The 13321-nt window shown below is 41.8% G+C and overlaps 1 protein-coding gene across 1 annotated transcript in view; it reads left to right on the top strand.

Moving 5' to 3' along the window:
- The window catches only part of ERICH3 (glutamate rich 3), a 124678-nt gene that overhangs the window by 37133 nt on the left and 74224 nt on the right, over positions 1 to 13321 (top strand). The window contains exons 5-6 of the mRNA XM_090271681.1: positions 1005 to 1133; positions 5366 to 5524. Of these exons, the coding sequence (XP_090127807.1) occupies positions 1005 to 1133; positions 5366 to 5524 (288 nt within the window). The remainder of the gene's footprint in view (positions 1 to 1004; positions 1134 to 5365; positions 5525 to 13321) is intronic.

The raw sequence follows: 13321 nt of genomic DNA, 5'->3' as shown, positions 1-13321 counted from the left end.
TCCTTGAGCCATTCAGACTCCCATGTTGTTCTTCATTTTGTGTCGTATTACAAATGTGAGGCCTAAGACACATTTCCAAACTGATGAATATTTGTAAAGATTCTGTAGAATAACTTGCCATATAAGACAGTAATTTTTCCCTCTTGCTTGATAGACTCAAATATGTCTATTTTATCATGGTCAAAAGATAATCTTGTTACAGAAGTGCTGTTAAATAACAGAAGACAGGTCAGTTTTTCAAGATCAGAAGAGTTAGTGTGTAGAGATTTGTGGTTAATTCAACTTTGCCAATATTGTCCTACATCAAGGACTGAGTTATAGATTCTATAATTTACTGCTGAAATGTTGATGGAGAAAAATGGTTACTGGAAATAAAGAGTGACTAGCGCTGCCTGAAGCAGTGTGCAATCCACTCTCGCCCAGATTGCCAGACACACTAACTAGATAGATGGGCATGTTACAGCATTGGCAGACTTGTGATAGACACTCCACTTCCTCCCTGTATGATTTTAGTTTGGAACAATTTTCACTTTAGAATTGCACTTAGTGAAAGACCTATTTTTGGCTTCTTTCATGTAATATACAACCCTTTTTCTTAGGGCATTATTTAATAGTTTTGTAAGATAGAAAAGAAATACTTTCTGGTATTCTTTACTGATCAGAGTAATGAGGAACATTATGCTTCTTGTACTGATCTGCTTAAAGCAGGTTAATAAATATTTTTGTTAAAACTGAGGATACACTGCCCTTATAGCTATTTCTTTGAGTACAGCTATTTCTTTGAATAAAGCAGACTCAGTTTCCTGCCTTTCACTACCACACCCAACTCCCCAGTACAGCTGTGGAAATGTTTTCTGACTATCATGATAGGCCTGAGAAGGAACATTTTGAAAGTAATGACAAAGGACTTCTTAAGTCATATAGTATTGTTTTACCTGGTAGGCACTAACCTAACCTTGATTACTAACTATGCATCAATTTGTTAAATTCCTTTCTGATTCTAGGGAGAGCCCATAAGATGGTCTACAGAGAAAAACATGCCAATACTCTCTCCCCACCCGCCAGTGGGCCCAAAGACTAACCGTGGCCATAACGTTCTGGTTGAGGAAGGACATTCTAGTCCAATGACACTGGTGAGTCATATTAAACACTGTCATGCACCATGCTACTAATTAATTTATGATTATTAGCTTTGAGAGAATGCTTTCTGGGTACATGTCTGTATAATCCTAAGAATTCTACTGAATGGAAACACAATCTTATATCTATTCAACTCTGTCTCTACTGAATGTCCCACCTTTAATCAACATCTTGCCAGTTGAATTTGTTTTGGTTGTTATTGCTAGATTAAATTGCTTTAAGCAAGGGTCCCTAACCCTGGGGCCGGTGACTGGTACCTGTCTGTGGCCAGTTAAGAACCAGGCTGCACAGCAAGAGGTGAGGGCGGGCCAGTGAGCAAAGCTTTGCTAACATTACAGCTTGAGCTCAGCTTCCTGTGGGAGTGTGCAAGCAGGTGAAGTTTTGCAAACATGCCAGTCCTGTTGACCCCTTCCCTTCCAGTTTGATTCTTTTGTAATCTAGAGGTGGTATTTGCTTGAATGAAGGTAAGGTAGATTGAAACAATATAGATACAAGAAAAAAAATTGTAAAATATTTGCTGGAGGTTGACAGTTTAAGTTGTAAATGGATTGCTTGATTAGTCTTTATTCTTGCTTTGTGTAACCTGTTATATTTCCTTGTTAGCATGAACATTTTTTTGGATTGCACAATGTTTATAGAGAAATTGCGGTGCTTTCACAGATTGTTATAGCAGGTTCGTCACATATAGTGTTAAGATTTGACATTCTTCAGAAGGTAAATATGTTTTGACATTTCTGGGTGAACAGCTCAAGTTATGAAAAGCAACCGCATTTCCTTTCTTGTTACCATGTTTCCAGGCTTCATTTGAATGTATATGTGTACAAATTATTCTCCCTTTATGTGGCAAATTTTCTAGACTCTCAAAGGCTTAAACTGGGCAAAACAAAAGAAACAATCAAATGCTGTTTTCTATCTTCCCACCTGTTTCAGAGAGGAAAAACCCTTGAAAGGCTTTCTTTTCAATTTTCCAGCTGAACACCCTCAATAAGTAGTTTATGATACATCCAGGAGATCTTAATGTGGCAGGAATGAGAAAGTAATTTAAAAATTACAGGAAACACTGACACCAGCACTTAAGAAGCTTTTCTCCCTGGTAAGCCGCAATTCTTCACTTGGTCAACCCTATGGTGCATCTGCGCCATACGGGCTACCTATTGTGATCTTGGAATTGTAGTTCCCATTCTACAGAAATTCAGGTCCTTCTCTTTGTTTTCCCAACTGGGTACATATTCTTTAAATTTGACTCCTGACCTCCAAGTGCAGTTGAGATGAAGATTATAATCCTTTTGGGATATTGCCATTGATTTTTCTCTTTTAACTTTCTTGAGTGAATAACAAGTATCCAGTGAATAGTTATTGCATTTGGTCACTAATTGCACCTAAATTTTCAAAATAACATATAGGCATTTAAACTGCATTGTTCCCATTAAAACTCTGGAAAGTCATTCAACTAGTTCTGCTCAGGCTTGGAAGATATACTCCCAGAGATCATCCACTAAAAATTAGAAATGCTCAGCTAAGCTGAATAATCACCAAACAGTCCATTTCAATTCACATTCTGGTACAGATTGGAAAATATTAAGCTATAGTACATATTTATTCCAAGGAAATATATTATGAACAGTGTAAAATATAGCAAATTTAAGGTGGCTTTTGATGTGAACTACAACAGTTTGTAGCTCACAGCTGTTAGTTGAATGGTGCAGATTTGTTTTTAGAGATAAATATAATCAGTTAAACATTTGACTGCCACATTCATCTAACTGAATATCTGTATGCAAATGTGCAGAAATAAAATTTAGAGCACAACAGCCAATTGATCATGCTCTAGTTTATAGTAACCTGCTTTTTTGAATTCCTACATTAGATTTTCAATGTTTTTGTGCTCAGTTGGATTATTTGACAAGAGAGAGTCTTAAAGCATATTTGTCTTACAGAGTTCAAAGGAATTCTTTTGGGTGCTCTGATTTCTTGTTCAGAAAACTCTGGCTCTGTTTTTATTTGTGAGTTTTACCATCTTTCATTTTGGGGCTCACATAGGCTTATATTCTGTTTCATGACATCAAGTGTTCTAGTCAATCCACTTGGTTTCCTGTATTGGTCAGGATATAGGTTTGTGTGCAATGAACATAAGGATGCCCTCCCAACCCCAATACACATACATGAACCCCAACTGCTGTTCCATCTTGACTCTATAAACTCATCAAAAGCTCAGACTCCTTCTCTCTAAGTGCATGACCTAGAAGTTTCATGTATGACTTCTGCTCACACCTTTTGTCGGAACGGAGTCATCTATCTAAACATAATTGCTAGAGATGCTGGAAAATGTAGTCTTTGTTTGTAGTAACCATGTTTCCTGATTAAAAATTCTATTACTAATGAAGAAAGGCAAACAGATATTGGGGAATATCTTTGCTCTCTTCTCACTTGAACATTCAGATTTACCATTACTTCTCTCTGCTCCTCCATTTTCTTCTGTTGCTCATCCATTTGGATAAAATATAACTGCTTCTGTGAAACTCTAATTTTTTAGTTTCATTGGCTTATTCCAAATAACTTTAGTTCTGAGTGCTCTTAGTTCTCAGGTATTTTATTGTATTTTCTCTTTGGCAGTATTTGTGTGGTTCATTTGGCACTAATGCCTTGTGTCACCATTAGATGTTAAAAATTACTTTTTAATCTCCTCGTAGTGCCTATAACTCGGATCCAGTAAATATTGACTTACTAAAACTAGAGATTTAACATGTATAACATGCTTGTCAGAATGACACAAAGACCAACTTTTGGTGGTAGAAGCTGTCTTATCATTTTTTATGTATTTACACTTTTACAAAGTCGAATATTTTGTTTACCATTCTTTGGAGTCAATATAGTAAACCTTACTATGAGTCATTTATATACTATTCTTCTCACAGCTTCTTATCCAAGTATGCATGTTATTCTTAATAGGTTTTCTACTATTTTATTATAACAGAACAACAGGGCCAAAAGTCTTGCTTTTTCCGCTTTTGAAACATTGCCGATCTTTATACTAAACTCATATGCTCTGTCAGTGCCACAAAAGACACTACTGATGCTCCATACGGGCACTTTTGCTATTTTCTGCAGCATATTCTTGATTAGAAAGTGGATCCGTCAGGGTCTCAGCAGGAAACAGATGGCTCACACAAATAGGGTAATTAGGAAGGGTTTAATAAAGAAACTATTTACGAAGATTCAGGCAGAGTTAAGGAAAAACAACTAAGGATGTTTAGCATGCTGGGGTCAGCCCAATGGGAAATCATGCCACCTTGGCCTGAGAGGGAAAGGCAGGGTTTGCATAGAGAACCTCTCCTACTTGTAAGCTAGGATAGGGCTTCTGACAGAGCTGTGGACTTTGGTGGAGGGACCTAGCTGGTCCGTCACAGCGTTGGTGAGAAGGGACCAGAAGAACTAAGACCCCAATCTCATTTACTCCTGTCTTTGATCTCCTACCAGCGCCTTTCACTGGCCAGATCTAACTGGAATCCTGAGGTTAGTTGGCGTAGTCCATAAAGAAGTGACTCCCGGAGAGCAGGAAAGGTAGAGAAGAGGGACCAATGGAAAGTATCCAGTCTTCCCAAAAATCTCAGTTTTTTTCACAGTTTTCCAAGGTGCCAGCCAGTGACTATTTTTCTTGTATGTTTTCCTAACATTTCAAGGAATAAGTTGACTAAACAGTAATGCGTTACAGTTAGGCATTTACCTTTCCTCTTTTTTGAATTCTAGTGCTTGCACTTCAGCACCAATCTTAAGGCTTAAAGGATTCACAGTAGAATTTATGTTGAAAATGTTTAAATAGAAATGATTCCATTCCAGTCATATCCCTTTAGATCTCTAAAATAGGAATATTATTCAACTTAACATTTAATTGAGCAAAGTCATTCTATGCACAGCATAACTTAGGTACTGTCAGCAAGTTTACAGTATGAATAAAATACAGGAACCTAACAGAACAAACATCTCCTTTACCTAGAATACTCTGTAATTGTGGCATTTAGTTATGTAGAGGACTTCCACACCATATGTTTTAACAAATACTTTGGGTCATAAGGGTATGCATAATGGAAGGACGTAATTAAAGTTTAATCTGTTCAGTAAAAAGGCACCATTAATTACTCTAGTCAATTTGTTGGGTTATTAATTGGTTCTGGAAACATGTCAAGATACTAATTTAAGTGGGTTTTTTTTTTCCTTAATTGTCTAGACAGCCCCTCGACCATACACGGCCCCAGGATTTATGCAGCCTCCAATTCGATTACAGCCTCTTCCCAGTAATCCTGCAGTAGGAACTGTTCCAAAGGCATCTTCGGGGTCCAGATCAAAAACCTCACCGCTGGAAAATGAAGCTCCGTTTCCCATTGGGGTAAATGTGATTTCTTCAGGATATATTTTTATTCTTATAAGACTATTAGATTATCACAATACTTAAGATGCTAGATTTAATGAATCTACTCAGTGAAATTCGTATTGTGCACTTATTAAGCACTTATGATGTTCTATTTAATTATCTTACTCTAATGGGAAAGCCTATAATGTCTGTGTTAGTGAGCAAAAAGAGTAAGGAATAGATTTGTGATAATATAAAGTGATCTCTCATTAATTTGAAGGGTTGTATGAAAAACAAAGAGGAACTTTTTATACACAGATATGACTTCTATTAGAACAGACCCAGTGTTGACCGCTTCCAAATTTTAAATGCATGAAACCTAGAAAATGAAACTTTCCAAGAATAGGTTTGCATTTGCATGCTGACTTACTTTGCCATCAGTGTATGAAATTGCTTCAAGTTTAACTCTGGACTGTGTTGGATAGAGAAGGAAAAGAATGTCTATCTTTAAAAAAATGCTGAATTAATCATAAACGGGAGCTTGACTGCTTCCTTTTCAAGGTTATGTCTTGGCTAATTTTCAGTTATTTTAATAGAGCATGGAAAGGAGGCATAGTAACTATAAAACATGAGTTCCTTAAACAGAGAGATGTAATTAAGACACTCAGTTACCAGGGAGGGTATTGTTTGTATTTGTAACACAAAGAAGACACATTCGCCAATTTAAGAACCTGTGTCATAATACAATGGTAATAATGTTCAAATGTTTTTATTCAGTGTTGCTGGTAAGTTGCTTAAAAATAGTTATTATTTTTAATAAAATGAGACACTATTCTATTGTTTTAAAAACCTACTTGTGTTGGTGGTTTACTTAGTGAAACTGATCCAAATGTTTGGCTGCCATTGCACTGCCATTTACTAATTCGAGGCATGGCACTTGGAGGACATTTAAGAGATGTTTATTGTTGGGTGAGTATACCCAAGCAGGGTATTGGTAGTATCTGCTTAGAAGGTTACACTGCCAGTTTTCTATTTTAGCCTGTAAATGCTGCCCTCAAGACTGTAAAGGAGGAAAGAGGAAGGACATCTCTAAAATCAGAGAAGGAAAACTCTGACTCCAAAAAACCTCTGCTGCCTTGCGGCATACCTCTTCAGGGGAAAGGCTAAGGGAGTAAACCCCGACAGAAAATCCGGAGCCGGAGTCCCTAAGGCGGTTTGACGTTGTAGTCAACACCGGCAACTCCTGCGGCGCACCTGAAGCCAAGTTGTATTGACTCCGTCTTTCCCTTGGACCCTTCAGCTGCGAAGAGAGGGGGGGTCTGCTGCATGGGCAACAGCAGACCCTCCATATCGCCCTGCCCAGGCTCTGTAGCTTCAGCTTCACTGGAGAGGACACTCCAGCGTCATCGCAAGATGTCGACTCAACACGGGAGGAGACAGATACCGGTTATAAGCTCATCCGATTGGTGAAGGAAACGAGCGCCAGGGGTCTCCTCTGACGGTGGGAGAGGTCATCGCACCTCACTGGACAGCTACCGTCTCGCCATGGCTCGCCTGCCCCACTGGGTGCGTGGGGATCAGAGAGGCGCCTCTCGAAAAGTGGGCCACAAAACACCCGCACCAGTTAATTCCAAGCAAACAACAAGAAAGAAGCCTCCGGCTCTTCACCTCGCTAGCTGGAACATCAGGACCATGTGCCCCGGACTTATTGCAGACCTTCCGTGGATCAAGGGTGCCAGGAAAACCGCTGTCATCGATAGGGAACTGGCACGACTAAACATCGACATTGCGGCTCTACAGGAGACCCGGTTGGCCGACAACGGAACTATCAGAGAAACCAACTACACCTTCTACTGGCAAGGGAAGTCTCCGGACCAACCAAGACAGCACGGTGTTGGGTTCGCTGTGAAGAACACGCTTGTTAACTCCATAGAGCCACCCACAGGAGGCACAGAGAGATTACTTACCCTCCGATTGTCAACAACTTTCGGCCCAGTCAGCATTCTTAGCGCGTATGCCCCAACCCTCTGCGCCACCACCGAAGAGAAAGAACAGTTCTACCATGCACTGGACGAAGTGTTATCCAAGATTCCCAGAAGTAACGCTCTCTATCTCCTTGGAGACTTCAATGCAAGAGTAGGAGCCGACCACATGGCCTGGCCCACCTGCCTTGGAAACTTTGGGAGAGGAAAGATCAATGAGAATGGTCAGCGACTGCTTGAGCTCTTGTGTCACCACGGCCTGTGCGTGACAAACACATTCTTCAAGTGCAAAGAGATACACCAGGTGTCATGGAGGCACCCCCGCTCCCGCCATTGGCACCAGCTTGACCTCGTCATCACCAGAAGAACGGATATTGGCAGCACCCTCCTCACCCGCAGCTACCACAGTGCAGACTGCGACACGGACCATGCCCTCGTGGTAAGCAAGGTGCGCATAATGCCGAAGAGGTTGCACCACTCCAAGATGAAGGGTCGCCCACGCATCAACACCAGTTGTGCCAGCAACCCAGTTAAGACCCAGCAATTCATCAACAAGATGGAAGATGCACTCGGCGAGGGAGTGGCGGCAGATGACATTATCGAATCCAATTGGCCACGTCTCCGCGACGCCATATACAACTCTGCCATTATTGCTTACGGGAAGAAAGAGCGGAAGAACGCTGACTGGTACGAGGCTCACTGGGAAGAAATGGAACCCGTGATCGAGGCTAAGAGGAAGGCCCTACTGGCTTACAAGGTCACACTCACTCCCAGTTCACTTCAAGCTCTACGGGCTGCCAGGAACAAAGTCCAGAAGACCGCCCGCCACTGTGCCAACACCTATTGGCTAAACCTGTGAAGAAGCATTCAGGAAGCCGCCGATATAGGCAACGCACGAGGAATGTATGAGGGTATTAAGAAGGCAACAGGCCCAATCCCCTCCAAGATCGCCCCCTTTAAGTCCAAGACAGGTGAGGTCATCACTGACCAGGAACAGCAAATGCGGCGGTGGACCGAGCACTACCTTGAGCTGTACGCAACGAAGAACACCGTAACAGACACTGCTCTTAACGCCATCCCAGACCTACCAGTCATGGAGGAGCTAGACACCCCACCTACTGCGGCAGAGCTCGGCAAAGCCATCGACCGCCTCGCTTGCGGGAAAGCACCAGGAAGCGACGGAATCCCTCCAGAAATCCTAAAGAGCGGGAAACCAGTCCTGCTACAGCCGCTCCACCATCTACTCTGTCGCTGCTGGAAGGAGGGTTACATCCCCCAGGATATGAGAGACGCCAACATTATCACCATGTACAAGAACAAAGGAGACCGCAGTGACTGCAACAACTACCGGGGCATCTCTCTCCTCAGCGTCGTTGGCAAAGTATTCGCCCGGGTCGCTCTTGCCTGCCTGCAGACCCTTGCTTCCCGCGTCTACCCAGAGTCCCAGTGTGGCTTCAGAGCTGGCCGATCAACAGTGGACATGATCTTCTCCCTACGCCAGCTGCAGGAGAAGTGTCACGAGCAGCATAAACCACTCTACCTCGCCTTTATCAACCTCACGAAGGCGTTTGATCTGGTCAGTCGAAGCGGACTCTTCAGCTTGCTACGGAAGATTGGCTGTCCACCACATCTGCTTGCTGTGGTCATGTCCTTTCACGACAACATGCACAGCACGGTGTCCTACAACGGCGCAACCTCTGAGGCCTTCCCAGTCAGCAGCGGAGTAAAGCAGGGCTGCGTCCTCGCGCCTACGCTGTTCGGAATCTTCTTCTCCATGCTCCTCCAATACGCCTTTAAGGACTGCAGCGAGGGTGTCTTCATTCACACCAGATCCGATGGCAAGCTCTACAACCTGGCCCGTCTACGAGCCAAGACCAAAGTCAAAGAGGTGCTCATCCGTGAGATGCTCTTCGCCGACGACGCAGCTTTGACATCACACTCCGAAGAGGGACTCCAGCAGCTAGTCACTTACCTTTCCCACGCATGCAAGGAGTTCGGACTAGCCATCAGCCTGACGAAGACGAACGTTATGGCTCAAGGCACGGGGACTCCCCCATGCATCACCATCGACGGATACACCCTGGAGGTTGTCAACGACTTCACTTACCTCGGGTCCACCATCTCGAGCTCTCTGTCAGTCGACTTGGAGGTCAACCGGAGAATCGCCAGGGCAGCCACAGTTATGGCCAGACTGAACCAGCGAGCGTGGAACAATTCCAGCCTCACTGAGAAAACCAGACTGCGCATCTACCAAGCCTGTGTACTCAGCACTCTTCTCTATGGCAGCGAGACGTGGACCACCTACGCAAGGCACGAAAGGAAACTCAACAGCTTCCACATGAGGTGCCTGCGACGCGTCCTGCATGTCGCCTGGCAGGATAAGGTCCCCAACACCGAGGTGCTGAAGCGAGCCAATATGAGCAGTTTGCATGCAGTTCTTAGCGAGAGACGCCTCAGGTGGCTCGGCCATGTCAAAAGAATGGATGCAGGCCGTATCCCCAAAGACCTCCTCTACGGCGAGCTAGCAGAAGGCAAGAGGATGACAGGGCGCCCAAAACTGCGGTTCAAAGACATCTGCAAAAAGGACATGACACAATGCTCCATCAATCTCAACACATGGGAAGTTCAAGCAGACGACCGCCTAGCCTGGAGGCTCGCGGTCAGGCAAGGTACGTCACATGCAGAGGCTGCGCGCAACGAGGAGGCGGTCCAGAAAAGATCGAGGCGGAAGCAGCGTCAACAGCAGCAACAACGGCCATCTGCCTTCACCTGTAACAAGTGCGGCAGGGATTGTCACTCCCGAGTCGGACTGCACAGCCATTCTCGGCGGTGCAGATAGACTCTCAGGAAGCTACGCCATCGTCTCTCGAGACGGACGGCTGCCGACGAATGTTCAAATGGATGAATTTGTCTCATTCCTTTTTAGGAAATATAAGATATATGAAATTAAGATATTTTTATCTAACACTGACAAACACTAAGGAATTAATCCATATAGATGATTTTTCACAGTAGAAGTATAGCTATAACAACACGGGAGGAGACAGATACCGTGTCACTCCCGAGTCGGACTGCACAGCCATTCTCGGCGGTGCAGATAGACTCTTAAGAAGCTACACCATCGTCTCTCGAGACGGACGGCTGCCGACGGGGGAGCACTTTTAACAGACCTTATCATAACTTAGTAGTAGTTTATCAGAAAGCAGGGGAAATTAAACCAAAAGCAGCAGCACCTTTTCTGGGGAAGACAGCTTAAAGCTAGGCAGGAACTTATTGGGTCATGGGTCAGTTAGGTCCACCTTTCTAGGATCTGGTCTCCACTTGGCCCAGGCATTTCCTGTTTCAGCTAGTGTTCAGATGGTCAGGTCCTGAGACATTGTCTCAGGCTAACTAAAATCACTCACAACAAGCTAATTTTTCTCCCCATAGTAAACCAGAATGGGAAGCAAAATCAAAAATTGTAATGAGGGGCCATGAATCCACAGCTATCAAATAATAGAAGTCTGTGGGAGCGGTGCATCTCCCCCTGTAGGCAGATCCATGTGGGAAGCCATATCACAATGAGAAGGTTGCCTGGTGAGCATGGAATCAGAATGAGCAGATATGGTGGAATGGAATGTTAATGACATCAGTCTAAGATGGTTTGATACACCTATCTCATTTTAGGAATGGGATTCCCAAAGGTACCAGAAAACACAAAGGTCTTTGGCTAAAACCCTTTTTATGCTCTAAGAATAACTTTGCCATTAAGACTGAAAATATTCAAAGTCCAATGGGTGATATATTCTCTATCTTAGATAGTACGTGGATGGGCACTTTCCATGTTTGCCAAGGTGACTATATATTTTTCTAAGCTCTTTTAAGTATTATTTTACTATATAATTTGATAGATACATTTTCCTGTAAGATATGTGAATACTATCAATCAGGTAATATTCAAGTTCTGTTGGACTAGGAAGGGCTTTTTTTGTCTCTTTCAGATAATTTTCCAGATCTCCCCTGAGTCACTGGGTGGATTTATTAATTAAATATATACAAGGTCTTATATTTTCCTCTTTTCAAGTTGTGGGGTGTGAGTGACTGAGGGACAGGAGTTTAATGGTAACCTATATGGCTGACAAGATTGAGATCAATCCCATATTAATTTAAACTAGTTAAATTTGCACTTTTCACTCAGTAAATATTTGTTGGGCACTTACTATCACTGAAGTAGTTCAAGACATTGGTGGTATATAAATTATCAAGGGAGGCAAAAGTCTCTAACTTACTGAAGTTTATACTATAATATACATAAACAAAATACACTGCCAGAAAAGAAATGTAATTTTTTTCAATGGCATTGATGATAAAAATGATTTAATATAAAATCAGACTAGAAATTCCTAAAGAATAGTAGTCTGTGTGATTGATGAGTATGTAGTGAGCACCCACAGAATTTGTCTTGCTTTCTTAAAGATTAAAGAAGGGTGCGGTATGCATATGGGAATTGTTTGAAGATGTGACAGACATAAGGAAGTTGATCTTTCTAAATATCAAGAGTGAGGGTCTTTTATTTAGGCAAAAGCAATTTGGTAAGAAACAGGCTGGTTGAAATGCATTTGAGTAAAAATAATGACTTGATTGAAAATGATTATCCTTGGAATGAGAGTTTCTCATGCACTATTGACAGAAGCAGAAATTGGTACAACTATTGTGAAAGCAATATGCAAATAACTGTCAACATTTTAAATGAACATGCTCAAGCATTTTAACATATAGAGATTTTCCTAGGAATACACACGTATGTGGAAAGCAATAAATTCAAGAATATTTATCATTATTATAGTGAAAAATTATAAGATCCCTAAGAATTTAATAAGGTATTTTTAATGTTATAATAAAGTATGTTTAAAATAATAATGTAGAATTATTTGCACTGGCATGGAAAGATGTTCAAGATGCTATAGGCTAAAACTGTGAGATAAGGAATAAAAAACATGTTAGTTTTTAAAAAAATTATTAGACCATTACCAAATAAGGCACGCAATTGACTGACAACTACTTAGAAATTAAAAAACAAAACAAAACACAATAACCCTGAGCTCTAAAAGTTTTCCATTTATTCATGTTATTATTCTTATTATTCTCACTTCTTTAATTTATATTTTTATTGCAATATCCATGCACACCATCATAGAAAAAGGGAAAATATAGAAAAATTAAAATGAGAACTTAAATAACATCTACATTGTGAACCACACTAACAATTCTAAACAACTTGGTGACTATCTATTTAAATCCTTCTCTGTTCATATAAATGTTGCCTTCAATCAAAATATGTACTATACATGCCTTTGCTTCACCTGCTTTTATTTATTTATAATGAAAAATCTTTGGAGAATGACTTCCTATTCTTAAAATGAACTTTTTACTCCTTAAGCATCTCAAAATAAAGAGCAGATTAGCTGAAAGTGAATTTAAAACCATACCAAATAACTTGGCATAAAGTGTAGGCACCGTATCTGAGACTTCATCACCCTGGTTAGCACTGTTTGCCCCACCCTGGTGATTTTCTGAGGCTATGCCCCACCCAATTTTCAGCCTCATCCAAGCTATTTCCAGTGACTTTTTTATACAAATGGCCTGTCTTGTCTCCTACTTCAGATTTTCCTAAAATCTCTCAAACAAGCAGCATCTGGCTTCAGTGTACCATGTCCCTCTCAGTAAGTGGCCCTAGTCCTGGCACTAGAAGCAGCTGGCCTTGGTTCACAGCTTTGCCTTGCTGGGGCACATCCAAGCCAAGCACAGGTAGCAGCCATCTGCAGATTGCTTTGCAGCTCATGTTGGTGACCCAAGGCAGAACATAGGTGAC

The sequence above is a fragment of the Furipterus horrens genome, unplaced genomic scaffold, assembly GCF_987537825.1.
Source record: "Furipterus horrens unplaced genomic scaffold, mFurHor1.1.pri manual_scaffold_3, whole genome shotgun sequence".
Taxonomy (NCBI): Eukaryota; Metazoa; Chordata; class Mammalia; order Chiroptera; family Furipteridae; genus Furipterus; species Furipterus horrens.
Note: the sequence above shows the minus strand (reverse complement) of the source record. Positions and strands in the feature narration are given on the sequence as shown.